The sequence below is a fragment of the Crocodylus siamensis genome, chromosome 3 (genome assembly GCF_052110815.1).
Source record: "Crocodylus siamensis isolate JL-2025a chromosome 3, ASM5211081v1, whole genome shotgun sequence".
Classification (NCBI taxonomy): domain Eukaryota; kingdom Metazoa; phylum Chordata; order Crocodylia; family Crocodylidae; genus Crocodylus; species Crocodylus siamensis.
In genome coordinates this window covers 172,404,451-172,432,439 of record NC_143397.1, presented here as the reverse complement: position 1 = coordinate 172,432,439, position 27,989 = coordinate 172,404,451, and the positions used below count along the sequence as shown (strand labels likewise).

The 27,989-nt window shown below is 47.3% G+C and overlaps 1 protein-coding gene across 1 annotated transcript; it reads left to right on the top strand.

The window, feature by feature from the left end:
• Positions 1–26,865, top strand: LOC149869125 (protein ZBED8-like). Its single transcript, XM_090037691.1, has 4 exons — positions 1–243; positions 9,557–9,695; positions 9,856–10,592; positions 26,776–26,865. Exons 1-4 carry the CDS (start codon positions 1–3, stop codon positions 26,863–26,865), a joined length of 1,209 nt encoding a protein of 402 aa, XP_089893817.1.
• Positions 26,866–27,989: the final 1,124 nt, after the last annotated feature.

Here is a 27,989-nt window from a genome sequence, read left to right as displayed (position 1 = left end):
ATGACCCCACAGTGGAGGCGATCTCGTACACAGGACCAGAGGAGCATGAATGGCTGGGACAGAGGCAAGAAGGAAGAAGAGGATCATCTTGGCGATGCTGCAGATGGAGCAATGGAGGGATGCCAGGAACACCTCTTAAGGACGACGGGGGAACACCGGAAGGAGTCCGCCCTGAGAGAGAGGGACTGCCAGGAAGGGTTGCAGCTGGAGCGAGCATCACTAAGGATCTGGAGGTGCCTTAGAGTAGGCAGGGAAGCTCATTGCCTAAGGGGATGAGGCAGCCAGTGCCCTGTTGAGACATGGAAAGGTAGAGGGGTAGTTAAAGGGGCAGGGAGCCCAGTTTGTGTTGGAGCTTCTTTCTTTCTTTTGTTATTTGATTTGTTCCCCACCACCCCCGAGCTCCAGGGGTATCTCATAGAATCATAGAAGTAGGGTCAGAAGGGACCTTGTAGATCCTCAAGTCCAACTCCCTGCCTGGGCAAGAAAAAACTGGACTCAAATGAGTCCAGCCAGGTAGGCATCAAGCCTCTTCTTAAAGATCCCCAAGGTAGGAGCCAGTACCACTTCCCTTGGAAGTTGGTTCCATCTCCTAGCTGCCCTAACTGTGAAGTAGTTCTTGCTGATGTCTAATCTAAACCTACTCACGAATAATTTGTGTCCATTGTTCCTTGTCATGCCAGGGGGTGCTAGTGACTGTGACTTCACATTGTCAGTGTCTCCCCCAAACCCTTCTGGTCCCCCCTAGTGAGTTTATAGACAGTCACCAGGTCCCCCCTCAGCCTTCTCTTGTGAAGGCTGAACAGGTTTAGGTCCTGCAGTCTTCCAATGTAAGGTCTGCCCTGTTGTCCCTGGATCATGCGGGTGGCCCTCCTCTGGACACTTTCAATGTTGTCCACATCCCTCCTGAAATGGGGCTCACAGAACTGGACACAGTCGCATAGAGGAGGAGGATCACCTCCCTGGCTCTACTTAAGATGCACCTGGAGGGACTGGATGTATTTAAATCAGCTGGTCCGAACAATCTCCACCCCAGAGGGCTGAGGGAATTAGCTGAGGTCATTGCAGGTCCCCTGGCATGGCTGTAAGAGCACTTGTAGTGCCAGAGGACCGGAAGAGGGCCAATGTGGTTCCCGTCTTCAAAAAAGAGAGGAAGGAGGACCCAGGAAACTATAGGCCAGTTAGTCTTACCTCAATCCTGGGTAAGCTTTTTGAGAGAATTATCTTGACACATGTCCATGAGGGGCTAGGGGGGAGGTTATGCTTAGGGGCAACTAACATGGGTTCATTAGAAGCAGGTCCTGTCAGATCAACCTGGTGGCCTTCTATGACCAGGTCACAAAATCCTTAGATACAGGGGTAGCAGTGGACATAGTCTTTCTGGACTTTAGCAAGGCCTCCTACACTGTCTCTTACCCCATTCTCATTAAAAAACTGGGGGACTGTGGTGTTGACACGTACACAGTCAAATGGGTTGCTAACTGGCTGAAGGGCCACACCAAGAGAGTGGTGGTGGATCGGTCATTTTCGACCTGGAGGGATGTGGGCAGTGGGGTTCCGCAGGTCTCGGTCCATGGGCCTGCACTGTTCAACATCTTCATCAGTGACTTGGATGAGGGGGTAAAAAGCACCCTGTTCAAATTTGCTGATGACACCAAGATGTGGGGGAATGTGGGCACACTAGTAGGGAGGAATAGGCTGCAATTGGACCTATACAGGTTACAGGGGTGGGCAGATGAGAACAGGATGGGTTTCAACACTGACAAGTGCAAGGTGATGCACCTGGGGAGGAAGAACCAACACCATACTTACAGGCTGGGGAACTCCCTTCTCATTAGTGCAGAGGCAGAAACGGATCTTGGAGTCATCACTGATGCCAAGATGAATATGGGCCGGCAGTGTGAGGATGCAGTCAGGCAGGGCAACCGTACCTTGTTATGTATCCACAGATGCATCTCAAGCAGATCCAAGGAGGTGATACTCCCCCTCTATGCAACACTGGTCAGGCCGTAGCTGGAGTACTGCGTCCAGTTCTGGACACTGCACTTCAAGAGGGATGTGGACAACATGGAGAGGGTCCAGAGGAGGGCCACTCGCATGATCAGGGGGCAGTAGGGCAGGCCCTACAAAGAGAGGCTACGGGACCTGAACTTGTTCAGCCTCCACAAGAGAAGGCTGAGGGGGGATCTAGTGGCCTGTTACAAACTAGTCAAAGGGGATCAGCAGGCATTGGGGGAGTCCCTGTTTCCCCGAACACTACAAGGAGTGACTAGAAATAACAGTCACAAGCTGGCAGAGGGTAAATTCAGACTAGACATCAGGAGGTGCTACTTCACTGTCAGGGTGGCTAGGATCTGGAACCAACTTCCAAGCAAAGTGGTGCTGGCTCCTACATTGGGGGTCTTTAAGACATGGCTAGAAGAACACTTTGCTGGGGTCATTTGACCCGAGTACTTTTTCCTGCCAAGGCAGGGGGTCAGACTTGATGATCTGCTCAGGTCCCTTCCAACCCTACCAACTATGAAACTATGAAACTATGATCCCCCTGGCTTTGTGATTGGTGCCTCCTGGGTCTGGGGGGGCATCTGGGGTCCCCCCTGTGGCTAATCACTATGCCTGGGATATCGGGGGGGGGTCCCCCTGCACTCCTGTGGGATGCTTCATGAGTCATGCCTGGTACCTCAAGGTATATAGAAAAAATATATAAAGCTCTGTCTATGGCCGAATCACTGATTCTCTGAATCAGAATAGAATCTTCAGATTCATATTCAGCTGAATCAAATTGGGACAGTGATCTGAATCAGTAAATTGAATCACTGTCCCCTGAATCAGTCCAAATCTGAATGGAATACAACCTGCTTCACACACCCCTACTTCAGAATGTTTGTGTTCGAAGTCATGGGATTTCCTAAACATTCCTATTATTATTTTTTGAAGGTTATATAATTCATCCAGAAACTTTTTAATGAGGCGTGACATTTGGTCCTAGCTTGAGAGTAATTTTTTCCTCTAATCAAGTTTTAAAAAAATAAGAAGAAATGTATATTTTTCAGTGGCAAAAAAATAGAATCAATTGCTATACTTTTTCAGTTTTGGACACATATTTAAACTGCTAGTGGCTTTAATCTAAACAACATGGATTTGATGGAATATTAATTAATTATATATGAAATTTAATTTAAGAGAATAAATTTCAGAAATTAACTATTGAAAATAAGCAATCATTTAGCATGACATTTTCTTAATTTTTAAAATTCTACAGATATAACTAGAGCGTAAAATCTTAGCTTTAAGGGAGTGACTTTAGTCTGATAAATACAATATCCTTTTTTAAAAGAATTTGGAAATTCTGTATGTAGTAAAATAATAAATGAGAATGTTATGAATATTCAACTTTAAAAGCCTTTATAAAAATGTGGAACTTACCCCCAAAACAATCCCCTGGGTGTATCTACACAAGATGCTTTGAGCACAGTAGACTAATTCTACTGTACATTAGCATGGTGGATGACCCATGCTAATGTGCTAATGTGTAGTACAATTAGTTTATTGAGCATTAGTGGCACCAAAAAAGCAAGCATCAGTGCTAATGAGCAGTAGGGCTGATTATGGCACATTAAGGTAGTTTCATAGTTTCATAGTTTCTAGGGTCGGAAGGGACCTGAGTAGATCATCTAGTCTGACCCCCGCCATGCCAGGAAACAATACTGGGGTCAAACAACCCCAGCAAGATGTTCATCTAACCTCCTCTTAAAAACCCCCAGGGTAGGAGCCAGGACCACCTCTCTTGGAAGTTGGTTCCAGATCCTAGCCGCCCTGACCATGAAGTAGCGCCTCCTGATATCTAACATAAACCTACCCTCTGCCAGCTTGTGACCGTTATTCCTGGTCACTCCTGGTGGTGCTCGGGGGAACAGTGACTCCCCCAGTGCCTGCTGATCCCCCCTGACTAGTTTGTAACAGGCCACAAGATCCCCCCTCAGCCTTCTCTTGTGGAGGCTAAACAGGTCCAGGTCCCGTAGCCTCTCCTCATAGGGCCTGCCCTGTGGCCCTCCTCTGGACCCTCTCCATGCTGTCCACATCCCTCTTGAAGTGCGGCGCCCAGAACTAGACGCAGTGCTCCAGTTGCGGCCTGACCAGTGCCGCATAGAGGGGGAGGATCACCTCCTTGGACCTGCTTGAGATGCATCTGTGGATGCATGACAAGGTACGGTTGGCCTTCCTGACTAACTCCCCACACTGCCGGCCCATGTTCAACTTGGAGTCAATTATGAGTCCAAGATCCTTTTCCGCCTCCGTGCTGACAAGAGGGGAGTTCCCCAACCTGTAGGTATGGTGCCGGTTGTTCCTCCCCAGGTGCATCACCATGCACTTGTCTGTGTTGAATCCCATCCTATTCTCACCTGCCCACCCTTGTAGCCTGTCTAGGTCTGATTGAAGCCTGATGCTACCTTCTAGTGTGCCCACATCCCCCCACATCTTAGTGTCATAAGCGAATTTGAACACGGTGCTTTTTACCCCCTCGTCCAAATTGCTGATGAAGATGACCGAGGACTGAGGACCAAGCCCTGTGGAACCCCACTGCCCACGTCCTTCCAGGTTGAGAAAGACCCATCCACTACCACCCTCTGGGTGCAGCCCTCCAGCCAGTTGGCAACCCAATTGACTGTGTGGGCGTCAACACCACAGTCCCCCAGTTTCTTAATGAGACCGTGTCGAATGCCTTCTGGAAGTCCAGGAAGACTATGTCCACTGCTACCTCCGCATCTAATGATTGGGTAACGTGATCATAGAAGGCCACCAGGTTGGTCTGACAGGACCTGCCACTGATGAACCCATGTTGGTTGCCCCTACGCATGCAGTCCTTTGCTGGCCCCTCATGGATGTGTGCCAGCATAATTTTCTCAAACAGCTTGCCTAGGATCGAGGTAAGACTGACTGGCCTATAGTTTCCTGGGTCCTCCTTCCTCCCCTTTTTGAAGATTGGCCCTCTTCCAGTCCTCTGGGACCACACCAGAGCACCACGAGTACTCATAGAGTCGTGCCAAGGGTACTGCAATGACCTCGGCCAATTCCTTAAGGACTCTAGAGTGGAGATAGTCCGGGCCAGCTGACTTAAATACATCCAGCTCCTCCAGAAGCTCCCTAACTAGTTCCTCACTAACCTTTGGCCCAGGTGTGCCTCCCCTGGGCCCTGAGAGGGGCCCAGCAGGGAGGTGGCTGTTCTGGTCCCTACTTAAGAAGACAGAGGCAAAGAAATCATTAAACATGTTAGCTTTGTCGTCTGGTGTGACGACCAAATTTCCCAACGCATCCTGCAAAGGCCCCAAGTTACCTGGGACCTTCTTTTTGCCCCCTATGTATTTAAAGAAGGACTTCTTATTGTCTTAATATGAAAAGCTAGTCCTAATTCCATCTTTGCCTTGGCCTTCCTAATTGCCCCCCCTACAACTCCGAGCGACTGCAGAATAGTCATCCCTGGTGATGACCCCTTCCTTCCATTTGGTACACGCCTCCTTTTTAGCAAGGAGACATTCTCGGATGCTTTTGGTGAGTGTGAGGGAGTGGGGTCTTAGGAGTGGCCGTGTACTCCCTAGTGCCCCCTACCGTCATGTAAGGTGGACTCAGCACCCTCGGATTCTCGCCTGCCACGACTTTGATGATAAATAGGTATAGATGAGAGGCTGCCTTTATCCCCCGGGTGAACGGTGTGGATGTCCCTGCCCCTACTCCGTATGGGGTACCTCTGTGCACCCCTTGCCTTAAGGGCTATGCGTGCCTCCAAACCTCCCCTTTAGCATGCCCCAAGCCTCGCAGTTGTTCCTGGACATTTATTCTGTCCTGGTCCTCCTACCGGCCCTCACTGGCACCCCTTGGGCTCATCCCACCCTGGCGCCCCGCTCCGGCAACCCCGGGTTTGTCCACTCCCTGGTGCCCCTGGGGCTCACCATGCCCTGATGCCAGTCATCAAACTTCCCAAGGCTATCACGCCACCTGGGCCATCTTCCTAAACCCTTGCTAGTCACTCTACTGTCCGAATACTAGTGGATACCGGATTGGGCTCAGGCGGCTGGAGCCTTACCTGGCCTCTCTGACCCTACTGGGTTCTTGTCTGAATATGCCCCACTCTGGGGCCTGTGCCGCACCTCTCGCACCCGCTGCCCCACTCTGGGGCCTGTGCTGCGCCTCTCGCGGCTGGGGCTACAACCCCACTCGGCAAGCGCCTTTCCGGCATTCCTTGTGCTGTGCCCGCTGTGGCATTGTGCCCCCACTGGGCACCAGGAACCCCCAAGCTGCTGGGGAGTCCCCGTGAGGCTTCCTCTCACCCCTACAGCCTCACCCGGTCCTCCGGTGTAACTATAACTGAAACCCGAGCCACCTGGCTACAACATAAACAATACAGAGCCTCCCCGCTCATAAAGTAAACTCCAAGTCCCTCTAGGGCTTGCAACCCTACCTCCCTTTAGGGTGTTCTCCTCCCTAGCATCATCACAGCCAGTCAGCATGGCAAGGCTGCAACCACCAACTCAGGCTGCTCAGCTTTGCTGCAGAGCTCCTGCTCCTGCGGCCGCCAGAAGGGAAGTGCTCTCTGGCTCAGGCCTGGGCAGTTTATAAAGGCCTGGCCCTGCCCCCTTCCGGTCTCATGACCTATCTGGTTGCTGGAGCAACCAGCACCTGAGCTGCCTCTGGTGATTGGGAGCTCCTTAACCCTCCATTAGTCACAGGACATCTCCTTGATCCTGTGACAGTGAGCCATGGAGGCTTGTGTGCTCTCCTGCTCCTTTTGATCCTCATTGGGATTACCTTCCTTTGTCCTTGGAGGATCGCCCCCTTAAGGAGCGACCACTCTTCTTGAACACCTGGCTCCCCTCCCCTCTGGGACCTCAGCGCATCCCCAACTATCCTCCTTAGCTCGCTGAAGTTTGCCCTGCTAAAGTCTAGAGCTGCTGCCTTACTGCATGCCCTTACCACCTTGTGCTGGATGGTAAATTCCAGCAGGTGATGATCGCTGTCACCCAGGTGGTTGAGCACCCGCAGCCCCCTCACCAGGTCATCACCCATGGCCAGCACTAGGTCCAACAAGGCGTCCCCCCGGTGGGGCTGTGCACCTCCTGGGTTAGATGGAGGTCCTGCACTCTGTCTAAGAACCTATGTGAGCGGTCAGACCTGGCTGACTGCTCCTCCCAGCAGATATCCTGGAAGTTCAGGTCCCCCATGACTACCACATCTTTAGCCTTCACCACTTCTGTGAGCTGAACTAAGAATTCCTGGTCAAGCTCTTCTCCTTGGTTGGGAGGTCTGTAGTAGACCCCCACCATTAAATCTCTCACCCCTCGGCTCCCTTGTACTATAACCCAAAGCACCTCAGAGTGCCCCTCCTCTGATACCTTGTTAATTAACGAGGATGTGTATTCCTCCTTGATATACAGTGCCACGCCCCCACCTCTCCTTCCTATCCTGTCATTCCTGTACAACCTATAGCCCTTGACATTCACCGCCCAGTCATGCGTAGAGTCCCACCATGTTTCCGTGATCCCCACTATGTCCGGGCTGGTGTCAGCCATCAGGAGGGTGAGTTCCTCCTGCTTGTTTCCCATGCTACGAGCATTTGTGTAGAGGCACTTGAGGCTTCCCGTGGATGTGTGTACTGCCCCCCTAGTCCCAGCATTGACCTGGCCCCCATTGCTTACCTGTTTGCTCGTTTCGCTCGTTTGCCTGAGCGAACAGGTACTAGGTTGTCCCTGAATCACAGCTGCACTTGAACACATTTATGGATTCTTGTATAGGGGCAAGTTCCTGGAAAAAGGACATGAGTTGGCAGAGCTGCTTATAATATGTTGGGCATCATGGTTAGCTAATTGAATATTGGCAACTACAATATTCTATTATGGGATATTGGAAATGAGTCCACTTTGATACTAACAGGGAGCAAGCCCTGTGGCTAAAAATGATGTATTTCTGGTTAGCCCCATGAAGTTAGCTTAGCATGATTAAAGCCCTATTAAAATGCAGGCTAATGTTTTCTTGAAGTAGCTTTATCTATCTATATAATAAGTAGCATAAGCAGGGACTATGGAGCAGGGCTTCAAATCCAGGCTTTATAATGACCATTTTAAGGTGTATGTTCATCTAATAGCTCCAGCATGTTTTTACTTACAGGTGAAAGTTATTTCTATGTGTTTTGTTAAATTAGAATGGGAAAAACACTGGGCTATATTTATAGAACCAAGATGCACAAGCACTTACAGGTCTTAAAATAACTTGTGCTTGCAGATGTTGCTTTTTACAATCTTTCTACAAATGCAGGTAACATCATAGCATTTGAGCGGAAGTATGGCCTTGAGGACAATTGAAAACTGTGAATTTCCCAAATATAGCCTGATTACACAAACACCTGAGAATGCTACAGAACAAGTATACCAAGTCCCAGTTTGTGCTGTTTAATAATACTTAAAACACCTGCAACTGTGCAGGTGCTTGGCAAGGTAAATGGCTCAGAGTGGCATGTTCTACATGAATAAAATCAGCCTGCCTTCTAAAACTTATGTACATGAAGCTATTCTCTCTAAGACGTTTCCAGAAAATAGTGTGTAGGTTGTAGCCATGTTGGTGTAAGCCAGGAGTTCTTAACCTGGGGTCCATGGACCCCCAAGGGGTCTGTGGATAGATTTCAGGGGGTCCATGAACTTGGATGGGAAAAAAATTACATCTTTATTTTCACTAACCTCTCACTGAAATCTAGCATTTCCTTCAATTATGAATGTAGGCAACAAACCACAGTAGTATTAGCAGTACCTGTGACTTTGTCAAAAATAGAAATCACAGATATTTTCATATCACATAAAAGTTTTTGCAGATATCTCAAAATATCGTTTATGCTCATCACTACTTCAAAATTACAGTAGTTATTAGACCAGCTGCTAGATCGCACGTGATCACAGTCTTCTTGTCTACAGACTCTCATGCGACGCAGCTGGCCAACTATTGGGCAACTCTGCACCTAGTAGTCATTCAGCCACCAAACGGTGAAGTCGTGTGTTCTCACATTGGTGACCCAGACCCAATTAAAGTCGAAATGTTGAAGAAAAGGAAGTATGATGAAGATTGTATTATATGGTTTCACTTGCATTAATGAACGTGATGGGACACAAAAGCCACAGTGTTTTTTGTGCGGAAATATTCTTGTGAATGGAAGTATGAAGCCAGCAAAACTGAAAGAGCACCTCACGTCTGTCCATCCTGAAAATGCATCTAAAAATGCAGGGGGGCGGGGTTTCGCGCGAAGAAAGCTCTATTCGAAAAAGCTGGGACACTTCCAAAACTTGGATTTGCCATTTCACAAAAACCTTTTATTGAAGCATCCTATAAAGTTGCTTACCGTATTGCCAAACAAAAGAAGCCCCACACTATTGGAGAGACTTTAGTAAAGCCATGTGCACTGGAAATGGTCGAGCTGATTTGTGGGCTGGAACAAAGGAAAAAACTGGAAGCAGTTTCCTTATCAAATAATGTGATACGTTCTAGAATAGTTAATATTTCTTTTAACATTTTGAAGCAGGTCATTGGAGAATTGGCAGCCTCGCCATTCCCCTTCAGTATGCAACTGGATGAAACTACAGACATCTCTCAATGTAGCCAGCTCCTTGTTTTTGTTCGCTATGTGCATGCTGACGCCATCAAAGAAGAATTCTTATTTTGTGAGTCCCTTTTGGAAACTACAAAGGCTGTTGATGTTTTGGAAATGGTAAAAAGTTTTTTTCCCCAAACAAAACTTTGACTGGAAAGAAAAGCTTCATACTCTTTGCACAGATGGAGCTCCTGTGATGCTTGGTAATACATCTGGTTTTGCTACTTTAGGGAAAAAGGAAGCTCCTCACGTCGTCGTCACTCATTGCTTTTCACACAGACATGAACTGGCAAGAAAGACTCTTCCAACAACCCTGAAAGAAGTTTTGTCAACAGCCATAGAAGTCATCAACTTTATCAGAAGCAGGTCTCTGAATCATCGCATTTTAAAAAGATTTTGTGAAGAAATGGGAGCAGAATATGAAGTGTTTCTCTACCACACAGAAGTTCACTGGCTTTCAAGAGGACAAGTCTTGAAGCACTTGTTTGAAATAAGGGCAGAAGTTTCACTTTTTCTGAAAGAAAAAGAAAACCCAGTCTTGGAACACTTTGAAAGAAAGGATTTTATCCATGGGTTGGCTTACCTGGCAGATATTTTTAACCATATAAATGAGATAAATCTTTCAATTCAAGGTCCTGAAGTCATCATTATGGATGCTACTGAAAAATTACAAGACTTCTTGGCTAAGCTGCCAATATGGAAGAAAAGAGTAGAGGCCGACATCCTTGCAAACTTTCAAATGCTGGAGGAAGTGTTTTACCAAGATGGAGTTGAGATACAAAATTCTCTGTCAATTTCTTTGAAAAGAAAAATCTGCGAACACCTGGAAACACCTCAGAACTCTTTCAAAAGTTATTTCAATCTTGATGGCATTAAAGTTGAACCATGGATCCACAATCCTTTTCTTTCTGATATAAACTGTATTGAAGATGTTGACCTAGCCAAAGATGAACTCATAGTTTCTAGAGTCGGAAGGGACCTCATCAGATCATCGAGTCTGACCCCCTGCCAGGCAGGAAAGAGTACTGGGGTCAAACGACCCCACCAAGGTGTACATCCAGTCTCCCCTTAAAGACCCCAGGGTAGGGGCCAGCACCACTTCTCTTGGATCTCATGATTTTAGGACAAAAAACTTACTACAATTGGAGTTTAACTCAAAAAGCCTTGGAGAATTCTGGTGCTCCTTGAGAGAAGCCTATCCTCACCTTGTAAAGTGAGCTATGGAAGCTTTAATTCCATTTGCAACAATATATCTTTGCAAATCAGGATTTTCAACACTTGTAACCATCAAAACAAAAAAATGGAAATCGATTGGATGTCCAACCTGACATCCGTGTTGCCTTGTCAAAGACCACCCCACAGTTTCATGTTCTTATTCAAGCTAAGCAACAACAGCCTTCACACTGATATGTCTTTAAAAAAATAAAATTTAACTTTAACTTGCCTATATTTTAAATGTATTTTCTTGTTATTTAATGCTTTAATAAAGAAGCACATATATTACTATATCATAAATTTTTAAAAATATTTTGATAACTGTATTTCAATATAATTGGTTTCCTTTGTAATCCTATGCATTTCATTTTATGCATTTAAAAACATTATTCTGAGAAGGGGTCCATAGGCTTCACCAGACTGCCAAAGGGGTCTTAAATATTTAAGTTGGTCTAATAAAAGATACCAGATTCACCCAAAGAACCTTGTTTGCCAGAAAATAGTGTGAAAATATTTTCAAGATATTAGGCATATTTTCCCCCTTATTTATGCTGGGAAATGGTTCAGTGGCTTGGATAAGTGAAAATAGATGGGTGAATTTTTTTAACCTTCTGACCACCACTCCAGCTGTTTTGCACCATTTTAGCAGTGCAAACTGTTGGCACTGGATTTATGACCCAAATGCCTTTTTCTGGGTGGACCCAAAACCTCAGACCGACCACGACCTCTTTATTTGATAACAGGTAAATTCTATTGATACACAGTAATAACAGATAAAAAATAATGCAAACAATTCTATATCTACAAGTCCTGGAGCTGTCACAGAGTCTCAAGGTAAGTCTGGTCAGTACATGAGCTTCACCCTGAGGTTCTCTCTTGAATTCCAGATGTCAGCAGCCTGGAGGTTGAAGGCCAAGGGACCCCCCCCCCCCCCGTCATTCCCCACAGCAGGATAGGTGAGACAGGCTGGTGGTATGCCCTCTGTCCATGGTGGCCTTGGGTTTCCCTGTGGAGGGGACACCTTGCTGCTTTGTATTCTTTCCCTGCTTTATATTCTTTCCCTGTGATGACTCTTCATCTCTGGGCATCATTGATTGGTTTCCCTGTGGTCATCATACTGTCCACATCTTTTTCTGTCAGCATATTTCTTTGTTTCACAAACCCATCACATGCACACATCTTAATTTGGTTGTTTACCGGGCTTCCTAATTTGGTATGTTCACCAAAACCAGAAATCCCAAGGGCTCTGCAGTTAGGCACTGTGACCTGGTGCCAATGTTGCAGAGTCTCTTATCTCTGTCATGGAACACTGTTTATGTCATCAATTTCCCAGCTTATTTGTCTTCTGGCTTCAGACACTATGGACCTTGAAGGAAACTTTGCCCACAAACAGGCTTTTACAAATCAATTAACCCTTGCCATTGCCCTGGGCCACCATTGTAATGCATATCTACTTTACCTACAAGCGAATTCTCAAAATTAAACCTCTAAATACCATTTTGAGCCATCGCAAACCAGCCAGAAATCTAGCTTAACCACTTACTAAGCTAGTCATCAAAAGGCAATAACCACAAAGAAAAGAACTGGTGCCACAAAGAAATCCCCCCCTCCCCCACAGAGCTTGAAATAGGAGGTGAAGTCTAAAAGTCACAATATTTGGACAATCTCCAATTATCATAATAATTTGGGGCTACTGGGAGAATTTATAGTGTTGGGCTGAGGGGTGCAGAATATGTTCTCAGGTGGTATCTGGTTGCTGTTCCTTCTGATATACTGACTACTCGAGTTTGTATGTTCTGGAAGGCCAATGCTATCAAGCTGTCTTTCAGATCCTGAAGGTGACCCAGAAAACATAACTTGGATATGTGTTTGGTAGTAAAAGCTCAGAAAAGTTTATTGTCATTGGGCAGCAGACTACTTTGTCTGATTAATAGTAAGTCTAACTTGGAGAAGCTTGTCCTTAACCAGTAGTGACACCATACATTATTCACACTCCCCTAGGTCTCTGTGAGAGACAGGTCTCCAAAATCCTGTCTTTATATTTTCACTCCCACCCTCTTCACCCCCTCCCATCTCATGCCCATTCTTATCTCTCTCTCTCTTTTGAGATGTTCATCTTTTTTGTTTTTTTCCCCAAATTCATGCACCTGCACTTTCATTAGTAAGTTCTTTTACATTTGTAGCTGCTATTTTCATACTTTCTTCAGTGTCTTTTTGCCAATTAGTGCATTTCATTTTTTTTTCTTTCTTACTGGGTCATCCAGTGGCCAGCAGGCCTCCTTTTCTCATGCTGCTTTTTGTCATCATAACTTATTTCAGCTTAGCATAACCATAAGGAAGTGGGGTAGCACAGGAGATAAGGTACATGGTTAATATCTCACAGGTTGCAAGTTTAGGTTGTAGCAGAAGCACTCATGGTATGGCTTGTCATATTCCAACCAATCTGTGAATTCTGCTAAATACCTTGTCATGAGAGCACAGGAAAGGAAAGCAGAACTACAGTCTAGCACAAATGGAAAGCCTATGTATAGCAGCCTTGAAGCTTTGCAAGAGATGACAGCTCTCTTAAAAAGGAGATATGGGGAAGGTACAGCATAAAGGGTACTTAAATTTATCATCATGCACCTCTTGAGAGTCATGATTTTCATTCTTGTTAACCAAAACAACAAAAAATAATATTTAATGTTTCTCCCTACACTCAAAATTAGGTATAAAATTAGGTTATGAGGTATTGGGTAACTGGCCTATGTGATTCTGAGTAGTCATATAGAGAACATATATATATTAATTAATTTATATTATAAATTATATTTATAGTTATCCATAGTGAAAATAATATTAATATTTAATTGACTATTGGTCTATTTTGCAAAAAAAAATCTGTTCTGTGACTCATTCATTTCTAAGCTAAAAAAAAGAGAATCAGAAATTATGTGACCCTAAAAGTTTGTGTCAGTGGCAGTTTTGCCAGTGAAGTTGTTATGCCTTTATATTAAAAGAAAAATAAATTGTTTATTACTAGCATTTTGACATCCTGTATTACAGAACAGGTAGGATTCCACTGGGTCAACAAGAAATGTTCATAATAAGTGACATAAGATTGATAAACTTTAGCCTACAATTATTGGGAGAGGGGGGTAATTATTTTTGTGTTTACATATATACAGCTGAAAAAAGACTGAAAAACTCTAGCACTTCATGTGTTATTCCTTAAATATGCCACTTGGCCAATTGCTTGGAAGAAAATGAAGGAATTTTACAAAGTTTGATCCAAAAACATAAGCTAAATAATTGAGCCAAAGGACAGCTTAAAAAATTCTATAAAAGAGTAAGAAGGATTAAACATTTCTCTGTAATGAAAGTTTTTCATCCATAAAGTATTCATCTCTACATTCACAGTGATTGTCCATAAAATTTTTGTTTTAACTGGTACTTCTGATTACTATGCCTATGCCCCTTAAAACATAAAGAAAGATCTCAGACAGGGGGTGAGTTGTGTGTTCACCTCAAGTAAAAATTCTGAGCCTTTGATAGCATACATGAATATTTAATAGTGCAATCTCTTCTTCCACACATTTAAATGAACAAAATTCTACAAGATTAGCTTTGAACTTGGGAACCTCATAATTTACAAATGAGTGCATTGCAAACATGCCCCAGAATCAGTTCTATAATAGAGGAATATCACTGTATAAGGAATTGTTCCCACCATCAGTTTATGTGTTTATAAGGTCCCAATCACTATTGTATGAGTACTGTGAGTGGACAATGCAGTTGTAACACACTTTTCCAGTAACTTCCATTCAAAAAGATCATTGATAGTTGGAGGTCATAGCCACCAAGAAGTTATGAAGGGCAGTAAATAGAGCAGTGATTAAATGTGTGTATGATGCAACAATAACAATAACTATAATAACGTCACCCTGGGACATAAGAAGCCAGTCCGGGGGCCTTCAGTGTGAAAAGGGGTAAGCATAATCCATGGATGAGCCAAGTCAGGAAGCCAGGAAGTCAGTCCCCCACTGGAGCACCCTTGTGTCCCAGCCAGCCCCTCCACAGCATGTTGGGCTGGGTCAGAGGAGCCTTGGGCTGGCAGGCTGAATCCCCAGGCCTGCTACCAGTTGGGCTGCTCTGACCTGGCTCAATGAGTTGCAGTTCTGGATGCATGTGTCAATGCAGTACCCAGGAGCAATAAACTCCCATATGATATGCACCGGAGTTTATTGCTTTCCCTTAATATAATATGCATGTGTAAATGCACCCTTTATGTGATTATATCTACATCATTCATTTGATTATCCAACAGACCACATGAAATCAGCCCCGAACAGGTAAGGGCACTCTTAGAACATTTAGACGTTTTCAGGTCTGCTGGGCCATGCATCCAAGAGCCCTGAAAGAATTGTCTGAGTTTATAGCAGGGCAAATTTGTTTGAAGAGTTGTGGAACTCAGGAGTAGCTCCAGACAACTGGAAGAGGGCCAATGTGGTGCCTACCTTCAAGAAAGGGAAGAAGGATAACCCTACAAACTATAGAGAATTTGACTTCAGGCTTGGAAAAATCTTTGAAAAAATTGTTAAGGAGGCCATCAGTTACAAGCTCATAACTGGTGAGGTATTAAGAATCAACTAGCATGGATTTGTTGAGGGTAGATCATTCCCAACTAACCTGGTGTCCTTTTATGACCAGCTACTAACCAGCTGGAGATGAGGTTGATATCATTTAATTAGACTTCCGTAAAGCCTTTGATTCTGTTTCTCATGAGATCCTCTCAATTAAATTGTAGGGTACTGGCCTAAACCAATCTACAGTGAGGTGGGTTAGAGGTCACTCCCAGAGAGTTGTAATCAATGGGATCATCTCATCCTGGAGGGCCATCTCCAGTGGTGTCCCCCAGCGATTGGTGCTTGAACTTGTGCTCTTTAATATATTTATTAATGACCTGGATGAGGGGATGGAAAGCTCAATGATTAAGTTCATGGATGATACCAAGCTGCGGGGAAATGCGGGCACATAAGAGGATAGGGTAAGGATCCAGAATTTCATAGACATTAGGGATGGAAGGGACTTCAGAACATCACTGAGTCCAGCCTCCTGCTCCAGGGGCACGAAGTCAGCTGGGGTCAAAGGATCTATCCCAAAGTTTGGTGTTATTGGCAAACTTGGCCAGTCCACTTCTGATACCATCATTAATAAAGATGTTATATAGTATTGGCCCAAGGACAGAGCCTTGGGGGACCCCACTGGTCACGGCACACCACAATGATTTACTTCCGTCTATTACCACTCTCTGGGTCTGACCTTGGAGCCAGTTCCCCAGCCATTAGACCATGAGGTAGCCAAGGCCACAGTTGGCCAATTTTTCCATGAAGAGATCATGGAACACCAGATTGAAAGCTTTTTTAAAATCAAGATATATGATGTCAATCTTTTCTCCCTTGTCCAGGTGATATGTCACCTGGTCATAGATGGAGATGAGATTGGTCAGGCAAGACCTACCCACAACAGTTCCATGCAGGCTATCCCTCAGGATGTTGCCATCAGCCAGTTTGTCAAGAATGGTTTCTTTGATAATTTTTTCCAGGAATTTCTCTATGATAGAGGTCAGACTGATAGGCCTGTAGTTCCCCAAATCTACTTTCCTCCCTTTCTTGAAGATAGGCACCACATTGACCTTCTTCCAATCTTCGGGCATTTTGTCTGAGTACCACGAGTTCTTGAAGATCCGTGCCAGTGGCTGAACTATGATGCCTGTCAGCTCCTTAAGTACCCTGGGGTGTAAACTGTTAAGGCCAGCTGACTTGAAGGTGTCCAGACTCTCAAGGTGTTCCTTCACATGGTTTACATTGATGTAGGTAACAATTTTCCTTCACCCTGGCTGTCCTGTGCTGTATAGGGCAGGGTTGTCCCTTGGGGTTAGTGAAAAACTGACGCAAAATAGCCATTAAGCAGGTTGGCTTTATCCTGGGTGTCAGTTATGAGTTGTCCTATTTGGTTTAGCGGGGTCCAATGTTACCCTTGCTTTTCCTTGGGCTCCCCACATAGGGGACTTTTTATGGTCTTTGATACATGTAGCCAGTTGGAGTTCAGTTGCAGCCTTGGCTTTCCTGGTTCACTCCCTATAGGTCTGGACCAGTGCATAATACTCCTCCTTTGAGGTGGTTCCAGTCTTCCATCCTTTATAGGTCTTTCTTTTTAGACACAGAAGGTCTACAAGTCCCCTGCAGAGCCAAGGGGACTGCTGTGCCCTTTTGCTGCCTTTCCTCTGAGACAGGATAGACATTGCTTGTGCTTTCAGGATCGCTCCCTTGAGGAGCAACCACTCATCTTGAACTCTGCTCCCCTTCAGGTTGTGGTCCCTTAGGGCTTCATCAATAAGCCTCCTGAGCATGTCAAAGTCAACTTTTCTGAATTTGAGGACTTTGGCTTGAGGATAGTCACTGTCACCCAGATTCCATTCAATCATTAGGTCACTGACTAGATCATCTCTCATTGCCAGTACCAGGTCAAGCAGCGCTTTGCCTCCTCTCAGTACATAGACTTCTTGAGTCAGATAGAACTCTTCCACACACATGAGGAAGCTTTGCAACGGTTCAGATTTGGTCGAGTGCTCTTCCCACAAGATGTCTGGGTAGTTGAAGTCTCCCATGACAACCATGCACTGGGAGTGTGCAGCCTCAGCCAATTCCTTGGTGAATTCTTGGTTGAGCTCTTGATCTTGATTAGTAGTAGACTCCTATCATTGTGTTCCCTGTGCCATATTCACCATGGATTTTAACCCAGTCGTCCTCCCTGGATGCCAATGTCAGCTTGCAGAAATGTGGAGCTTTCCTTAACATAGAGAGCTACACCCCCACCCTTTTTGTCTACACAATATCTCCTGTACAAGGTATAGCCATCTATGCCTGTGGCCCAGTCATAGGTAGAGTCCTACCAGGTCTCTGTTATCCCTATGAGATTAGAGACATTCTTGTTTAGCAGGAAGACCAGTTCATCCTGTTTATTCCCCAAACTCCTGGCATTGATATACGGGCATGTAAGTGTCCCATTGGAGGCCCTAGTCCTCCCTACACATTGTTCCAGGGCTGGGGTAGGGGTGGGTTCCCTTGAGTGCCTTAGACTGCTGGATTTGCAAAACTTGCCCAGTGGGCTTGCTGTGGCGGTAGTCCCCCTATCTCCTGGTGGGCTTAGTTTAAAGCGTGGTCAAACATCAGCCATTCTGACTGAGAAGAACCTCCTCCCCAGTGCAGTGAGGTGGAGGCCATCTCTTCCCAGCAGACCACTGCCTCTCTCACCAAAGAGCAGACTGTGATCATGGAAGCTAAAGTCTTCATGATGACACCAGCACTACAGTCTTTGGTTAACTACCTCAATCCTCCTCTCCTTCCTCAGCCCATAACCCGAAACTGGGAGGATAGAGGAAAACACCACCTGCACCTCCAACCCCCTAAGCCCCACCCCCAAATCCCTGTAGCCTTTCATGACCTGGCTGGGATTGCTCTGAGCTGTGTCATTCATGCCCACATGGATAAGGAGCATAGGGTATTGGTCAGTAGGGTGGATGAGTTTTGGGATCTTCTTGACTATATTCCAGAAATGGGGTCCTGGGAGGTAGTAGACCTCTTGGGCTAAGGGGTCAGTGCATCAGATTGCACCCTCAGTCCCCCTCAGGAGGGAGTCTCCCACTTTGACCACTCTACATGTGGCCTTAGGGAGAGCAGGGATGGTAGCTGAAAGTGCTTCTCCCTTGTTTTCAGGAGCTGGAATCTGCAAGAGGTTCATACCTGTTGAAAAGCTCCAGAGGGGAGGGGACCCTGATGCAGCAGGCCTTGGGGCCATTGACTACCTTGGTTCAACCGCCTGGCTGGACAATGTGGGAGATCCTAGAGTCTTGCCTTGTCCTGGAAGGTGACCTTGGTCTACCCTCAGCCTCCAGGGGATAAAGGGCCTGGCAGTAGGAGTCTATCTCTTGCTGACCATCCTTGATGGCATGCAGTCTCTGGACTGAGGCCTGGAACTCCTTTATCTGGCACCCCAGAGACTCCAAAGTGGAGCAAACCTCACAAGGGGAGGTGGCCATGCCCTGGTCCCATGTGCCTGGAAATGTGCCAGGCAGCCCCTGCAGCCAAGAACCAGAGGCTGTACCTGCACAGAGCCCAGAACCATGGGTTCCATCTGGGTGGAGATCTCAGAAGCACCAGAGAGGGAGGCTTCAGAATCTGAGGGGACCCTCAGGGTGCAGAATGTGGCTATCCACATTGTGCCACTGGTAGCCTGGCTACTGAAGGGACTACCTACCCTGCAGCTCACTGGCAGTGCCTCAGGCCCCCCTGCACACCTTCCAGTGTGAATTCCCATGCTAACTCACATGCTGGGCCCAGAAGCATGCCTGTTTGTGTATCCTGTTCACAAGGCTATGGTTGCATGGCTCCCTGGGGGGCTGGGCAAAGTAGGAGCTGGGGGTGTGTGAACCTCCTCGGCTCTACTCAGAGAGGTCCTGGGGGTCCCTGAGCTCATGGGGGTGCAAAACAGGCTTCTAGAGCCAGAGATTTAATGTGACTTATGCCATTGCTGGGCCCTTTTTAAACTGTGTGAATGTGTAGAAGGGCCTGCTGGGTCTGTGCCAATCTCGGGGGACTTAGGGGGTCCCTCCTCCCACCAAAGGAGGGGGACAGGTAAGTGCTCCCCCTTCTCTATCTCATGCACTGGGTGGCCCCAGTCATGTGGCTCCCTGGTGGGCTGGGCCAAGTAGAAGCCAAGAAGGGTATGACCCTCCTCAGCTCCACTCAGCTGCCCCACAGCTGGGCTATGTCCCTCACACCACAGGCCCCTGCTTACCTCCAAGTAGGCCAAGGCTCATTGGGGGTTCTGGGGTCCACTTGGGGGGTTCTGGGGGTCCCTGGGCTCATGGAGGTGCAATGGGCTTCCGCCCATGCATCTCTTGCCAGAGCCAGGGATGACCTTGACAGATTGGTTCTATGAGTTGAACGGAATTAGATGGGGTATAACAGGGAAAAGTGCCGGGTCCTTCATCTGGCTAGGAAGAACCTTCACCATAATTACATGGTGGATGGTGGTCTACCAGCTGGCACAGCATCTGAATAGGACCTGTGGGTCACAATCAACCAGAAGATGACCATGAGCCAACAGTACAATGAAGTCGCCAGCAGGGTAAATAAAACTCTGGCATGCATCAGCCAATGTGTGTCTAATTCACAGATTCCTAGATTCCTAGAAGTAAGGTCGGAAGGGACCTTGTAGATCTTCTAGTCCAACCCCCTGAGCTGGGCAGGAGAGAAAACCAGGCTCAAATGACCCCAGCCAGGTAGATGTCAAGCCTCTTTTTAAAGACCCCCGGGTAGGAGCCACCACCTCTTCCCTTGGAAGTTGGTTCCAGATCCTAGCCATCCTGACTGTGAAGTAGTGCCTTCAGATGTCTAGTTTAAACCTACTCTCTAACATCTTGTATCCATTTTTCCTTGTTACCCTGGAGGGTGCTCAGGGGAACAAGTTCTCTCCCAAACCCTGCTGGTCCCCCCTACTGAGTTTATAGATGGCCACCAGTTACCCACTTAGCCTTCTCTTGTGAAGGTTGAATAGGTTAAGGTCCTGTAGCCCCTCTTCCTAGGGTCTGCCCTGCTGTCCCTGGATCATGCAGGTGGCCCTCCTCCGGACCCTCTCAATGCTGTCCATATCCCTTGTGAAGTGTGGGGCCTAGAACTGGACACAGTACTCCAGCTGCAGCCTTACCAGTGTCACATAGAGGGGGAGGATCACCTCCTTGGCCCTCCTTGATATGCATCTGTGGATGCATGACAAGGTATGGTTAGCCCCATTGACCATGACCTCATATTGTTGGCCCATGTTCAACTTGGAGTAAAAAATCACTCCAAGATCTCTTTCTGCCACCCTGCTCTTGAGGAAGGAGTTTCCCAGCTTATAAGTGTGCTGCTGGTTCCTACTGCCCAAATGCAGCACCCTGCACTTGTCTGTATTGAAACCCATCCTATTTTCATTAGCCTACCCCTGTAACTGGTCTAGGTCCTGCTGTAATCTGTCCTTCCCTACTAGTGTGCCCACCTCACCCCAAATCTTGGTGTCATCAGTGAATTTAAACAGGCTGCTTTTAACCCCATCATCTAAGTCGCTAATAAAGAAATTGAACAGTGGGGGCCCAAGGACTGAGCCCTGGGGGACTCCACTACCCACTTCCCCCCAGGTCGAAAATGACCTGTCCACCCTCTGTGTATGACCCTTCAGCCAATTTGCAATCCATCTGACTGTGTAGTCATCAGTGCCACAGTAACCTAGCTTTTTAATGAGAATGGGGTGGGAGATGGTGTCAAAAGCATTGCTGAAGTCCAGAAAGACTACATCCACCACGACACCTCCGTCCAGTGCTTTGCCTTCTAAGATCAGGTCACAAATCATGTTGGTCTATCAGGACCTGCCCCTAATGAAACCATGCTGGTTGCCCTTAAGCATCATCCCTGATGCTGGCCCATCACAGATGTGCTCCTTGATAATCTTCTCAAAGAGTTTCCCCACGACTAACAGGTCTATAGTTGCCCGGGTCCTCCCTCTTCCCTTTTTTAAAGATGGGGACCATGTTGGTTTTCTTCCAGTCATCTGGCACCTGGCCAGAGCACCGCAAGCATTCATAAAGTCATGCTGGGGCCTCACAATAACCCCTGCCAATTCCCTTGACACCCTGGGGTGGAGAGCATCTGGGCCTGCTGATTTGAACATGTCCAGCCCCTCCAGAAGCTCTCTAACCTGGTCCTCCCTGACCTTAGGCTTGGTGGCATTTCTCCTTAGTCCGTTTTGAATCTTGGTAGGGGAGTCCTGGGTCTTGCACAAGAAAATGGAGACAAAGAATTTGTTAAAGAGGTCTGATTTCTCCTGTGGTGCAACCACCAGATTGCCAAGCATATTCTGCAGGGGCCCCACATTATCCGGTGCCTTCTTCGTTCTCCCTATATATTTAAAAAAGGACTTTTTTATAATCTTTGATCCTTGATGCTAGCCCTAGCTCCATATCTGCCTTAGGTTTTCTAATAGCACCCCTACAGACCCAAAGGGTGGAGGTATGCTCCTCTTTGGTGATAGGCCCTCCCTTCCACCAGGTGTACACCTTCTTTTTGGCAATCAGGCATTCATGAATGCCCTTGGTGAGCCAGGGGGCTTTTGAGCACTCATGACCCCTTTGCTTCTTGTTGGGATTGTCATTCCTTGGGCTCTGAGTATCGTCTCCTTCAGGAACGACTACACATCTTGGGCACTGAGTTCCCCTACTCTCGAGGACCCCAGAACCTCTCCTACTAATCTCCTCAACTCGTTGAAGTTGGCCCTCATAAAGTCTAGGGCTACTGCCTTGTGCTGGATGGTGAATTCCAGCAAGTGATGATCGCTATTGCCCAGGTGGTCGAGGACCTGGAGTCCTCTTACCAGGTTGTCACCTGTGGCCAGGATCAGGTCCAGCAGGGCATTCCCCCTGGTAGGACTGTGCAGTTCCTGGGTTAAGTGGAGGTCCTGTATCTCAGCCAGGAACTTCCATGAGTGGTCCGACCTGGCTGATTGCTTCTCCCAGCAGATGTCCAGGTAATTTAGATCACCCATGACAACTACATCCCTTGCCTTAAGTGTCTCCACAAGCTGACCTGAGAATTCACAGTCCAGCTCTTCCCCTTGGTTGGGAGGTCTGTAGTAGACCCCCACCGTTAAGTCCCTTTCCCCACGACCCCCCTGTATCCTGACCCAGAGCACTTCAGCCTGCCCCTCCTCTGACCCCATCCTGATGGCAGAGGATGTGTATTGCTCTTTGACTAAAAGTGCCACACCCCCACCTTTTTTTCCTGTTCTATCCCACCTATAAAGCCTATATCCCCTAATGTTAACTGCCCAGTCATGGGATGAATCCCACCAGGTTTCTGTGAGCTGTACTATATCCGGGTTTGAACAGGCTATTCAGAGGGCAAGTTCCTCCTGCTTATTCCCCATACTACAAGCATTGGTATAGAGGCATTTAAGGCCTTGAATTACTGTGTGTACCACACCCCAATTTTCAAGACTATCTGGACCTCTGTTGCTTACCTGGGTACTCCTTGCATATGTCACCTGTCTCGGTTGGGAAGTGTCCTTAAGTCTTCCTGTGGCCCCATCCCCTGGTGCAGCTAGTTTAAAGCTCACCGCACGAGATCAGTCAACCTGAAAGAGAAGACACACTTGCCTTTAGGAGAGAGGTGTAGCCCATCCCACCCAAGCAAGTCCTCTACATGAAAGCATGGGTCGTTATCCAGGAACCTGAGGCCTGCCTGGTGGCACCAACTCCATAACCGCTGGTTGACCTCACCAATGCAGGCCTTGTGTCACCATTCATGCCTACTCACCAGGAGAATAGAGAAGAATACCACCTGTGCCCCCATCTCCGAAAGCTTGGCCTCCAGAGCCTCAAAGTCCTTCATGATGCATTCTGGGTTGCCCCTGGCCATGTCATTTGTTCCCATGTGGATGGGAACCATGGGATACTGGTCTGCAGGTTGGATGTAGGCTGGGATCTTCTCTGTGATGTCCCAAACCCAAGTCCCAGGCATGAAGCAGACCTCTCATGCCATGGGGTCAGGATGGCAGATGGGTCCCTCTGGTCCTCATAGGATGGAGTCCCCTATGATGAAGACCTGGCATTTCTTCCTGCTGGTGTTTGTTCTCTGTGCTGCTTGTGTCGAGTGGGGAGTGGTATCCTCCCCGCTGGAGGCATCCCCTTCGTCGTTGTCCGTCACAGCTGCCAGGGCCTCATACCTGTTCCCCACTTGTATCTGGGGAGCCTCCACCACTCTAGCCCCAGCAGCTCTGGATCTGGTGGACACCTTCTGCCACTCCAGTGTTGGACGCATCTCCTGGGAGGGCTGTACAGTGGACAACTAGGCCTGCAGTGAACAGAAACAGGAGTTGATTTCATCCTCTGCAGCCCTGATTCCCCTCAGCCTGGAGTTCCCTCACCTGCTCCTCCAGAGCCCTAAGCCGGGCACAGGAGGGACAGGCAAGGGAACCACCAGGTCCCACCCCCTCTACCATCTGCCAGGACCCCAGCGAGCCTCCCCCACAGACAGGAGGGCAAGGGCCGCCGACCCTACCATGAACTCCATCTGGGTGGAGGCCTCAGAAGAGCCCAGGGCAGGTGGTGGTGTATTGCGGTGCCAGGGTGGGGCCCCTAGCAGTTGTGCTTTGCATCTGCCCCATCTAGGTGGAGCTGAGTCTACTGCTGTCACTTGTTGGAGGTTCCCTTCTGGGCCTGCCTTATGCAAACACCAGCGCAAACGCCGGTGTGCCCCTACAGAGCACGAGTGTACCTGTTTGCACACACTGTTTGTGCGCACCAACCCTAACCCTGCCCCCTCCGCTGCCTCTACCAATCACTGCCTGCTGCCTCCACTGCCGAGGTAAGGGGGCACACGTGTGTGGGGCACACGTGCGCCCTGCTCTTTCTGCTCCTGACCCCCAACAGATCCAGGTGCTTCTCTCTCTCTACTCAGGATTGGAGAGGCCACAGCTGGAGTACTGTGTCCAGTTCTGGGCACTGTACTTCAGGAAGGGTGTGGATAAGCTGGATAGAGTACAAAGAAGGGCTACCCATATGATTAGGGGCCTGGATGATAGGCCCTATAAGGAGAGACTCTGGGAACCAGACCTGTTCAGTCCGAGTAAGAGGAGGCTGAGAGGTCACTTGATAGCTGCCTACAAGCACATCGGGGGGAGCAACTCTTCAGGAAGGCACCCCTTGGGAGGACAAGGACCAATGGGCACAAGCTAATAGAGGGAAAAATTAGGCTGGACATAAGGAAAAACTTATTTTGTGTAAGGGTAACTAGAATCTGGAATATACTCCCAGCAGAGGTGGTGCAGTTGCCATCCTTGGAGGTGCTCAAGAGGAGGTTAGACAAGCACCTTTTTGAGCTCTTTTAAGCCTAATAACCTCCTGCCCATGGCAGGAGACCAGACTTGATGATCTTTCAGGTCCCTTCCAGTCCTTTGATTCTATGCCTTTACCAGATGGAGCTAATGGGCTGCTAAGCTCAGGTGGATCTTTGAACTTTCGATTGTGCTAAATGCTTTACAAACAATAAAGTAGACATTTCCCCAAGTGATCTTGAGAACACTTTTGACTCAGAAAGAACAAGAACTTACTCAAACCATGACAATTACTATTATTGACATTTCTGTATCCATCTCAGTTACTGAAGCCATAGCACTGCACACTTAATTATAGTAAAGTAATTGAATAACTACACATCCCCAGACCTTACTAGTTCATCCTCATAATCAGAAGGCACCTGACTAGTTTCCCATGCAAGCATGTCCTCTTTATTCTCCCTGGTGGAAGAGGAGTATCATAGAATCACAGAATCAATGAGTCAGAAGGGACCTAGACAGATCATCTAGTCCAACCCCCTGCCATGGGCAGGAAGGAGCACTGGGGGTGGGAGGGGTCGTAAGACCCCAGCCAGGTGCCTCTACAGTCTCCTCTTGAAGATTTCCAGGGAAGGTGAGAGCACTACGTCTCTGGGAAGCCTATTCCAGGCTCTGCCACCCTTACAGTGAAGTAATTCTTCCTAATATCTAACCTAAACCTATCCTCCCTCAGCTTGAGGCCATTGTTCCTGGTGACTCCAAGGGGGGCCCTGGTGAACAGACTTTCCCTGAGTCCCTGCTGCTGGCCCTGATAAGGTTGTAGGCAGCCACAAGATCCCCCCTCAGTCTCCTCTTGCAGAGACTGAAGAGATTCAGGTCCGTCAGCCTCTTCTCATAGGGCTAGCCACAGAGGCCCCCAACCATACGAGTGGCCTCCTCTGGACCCTCTCCAGGTTCCCCACGTCCCTCTTGAAGTACGGTGCCCAGAACTGGACACAGGACTCCAGCTGCGGCCTGACCAGTGCAACATAGAGGGGGAGCAAGACCTGTCTGGACCTGTTAGTGATGACCCTGCTGATGCATGACAGGGTGCGGTTGGCTCTGCCTATTGCTTTGTCGCATTGGCAACTCATATTCATCCTGGAGTAAATCCTGACTCAAAGATCCCTCTCTGCCTCTGTGCTGCCGAGAGGGTCAGCCCCTAACTTATAACCATAATGCTGGTTCCCCCTCCCCAGGTACAGCACCCTGCACTTGTACTTGTTGAACTGCATCCTGTTCAGATCGGCCCACTTCTCTAACCTATCCAGGTCTGCCTGGACGTGGTCCCTACCTGCCGGTGTATTCACTTTACCCTACAGCTTGGTGTCAGCAAACTTGAACAAGGTGCTTTCCACACCCTCATCCAGGTCGCTAATGAAGATGTTGAACAGCACCGGCCCTAGGACTGAGCCTTGGGGGACTCCGCTGCCCACACCAGTAGTGATAGGTGACTGGAAATATCACCTGATTCTGAACAGCTGCAACTGAGAAACAGTTCTCTTTAAAAGTTACTTTCTGCTCATTTCCTGAAAATATTGCTGATTTGTAAGTGAACATTGTCTTGTTTGGGTGTACGAACTGTAGGTCTTGATGTGAGCTATACTAGCAAAAATGATAAAGCTACCCACATGCTAAAATGTTCAGACTGACCCCTGGGTTCAATTTGGACTCTGATATATGGAAAATGGCACTACTAAACTATGAATTAGTTAGACTCAGAATTGACATTGCTGCATTATCAGAAACACAGCTCTCAGATGCAAGTTCTATCCAAGGCTCCTGAGAAGCCAACAGGAGAAAGGAGAGAACAGAGAGTAGGCTTTGCTATTAGAAACAGCTGTCATTCTGTGAAAGCCCCATTGCTATATCTATTTGACTCATGCTGCTCAGGGTGCATACACAGAATGGCTTCATCACATTATTTAATGACTATGTGCCTACCTTTCAACTTAGCAATGAAGACAAGAATGTTCTCTCTTTAACAGCTTGAAGACATCAAGAAAAGTCACAAATATGAGACCATTATAATACCTGGCAACTTCAATACACGAGTTGGATATAGTTTTAAGAACTAGCCTGATATTCTGGGCAAACACAGAATTGGTAATGTGAATGAAAATGACCAACAAGTATTAGAACTTTGTGCAAGTTAAAATCTATGTGTTACCAACACCTACTTTGCTGGGAAAAAAATCACAAGCAAGACATCATGGAAATATACAAGATCAGAGTACTGGCACCAATTAAAACTAGTACTGTCCAGACATAACCACCCAAAAGAATTCTTGTAAATGAGGTCTTATCACAGTGCTGACTGTGACATCGACCGTGCTTTAGTCTGCTGCAAAGTCAGAATAAGTGTCATAAAGAGCCACAGTAGCAAAACTACTGGTCATCCTAAGATAGAAATCAGCTAAACTCAAGACATAGAAAAATGCAGACTATTCACTGAAGAAGTTGTGAAAGCAAGTTGACTTAATAGCTCAGCCACAAAAACCTGGGAAAGCTTAAAAACTATCATGTACAAAATGCAAGAAAAAGGTAGACTAGTTTGAAGAGCACTCCAAAACCCTTCTATGACTGGTTGGGAACAAAAGGACAGTGCTAGCCAACTATAAGAAATCTCCCTAAGCCATAACCCTGGAAAATATGAGAAAGACTCAAAGAGAAAAGCAAAAGGATGATAAAATGTGCGCCCAAGATTTTTGGTTGAAACTCTGTGGTGGTATTTAGAAAGCAGCTGATGTAGGCTATAGCTATGAAAAGTATGAAGGCATCAAATGAGCAATTGGTTGAGTCAAGAAGAAAACAGCTGCACTGAAAAACTTAAACAGACATGTCATTACTGAGAAAAACAACTCAATCACTACAGAATTCTATACTCCAGTGAGACTGGAATTAAACACAAAGTGCTTGAAGGATGTGAAGGAGAACAGGGAGACAGGAGAAGACTCACTGCAGGTGGGGAGAAGCCAGTGAGAGGAGAGACAGCAGCGCAGAATGAGCAGAGAGTGCCCCAGCAGCCATGGTTTTGGAGCCGCTGCTCTGTTCAGCTAGAGTGGCCCCAGAGAAAAGGATGGGCACAGGAGCCAGAAGGAGGAGGGAGCAGAAATCCAGAGAGCAAGGAGCTGCATCCCAGGACCCAAGACACTGAGGAGGACGCTCCCAGGTCTGAGGAGCTGTCAGGTAGTTGGCAATA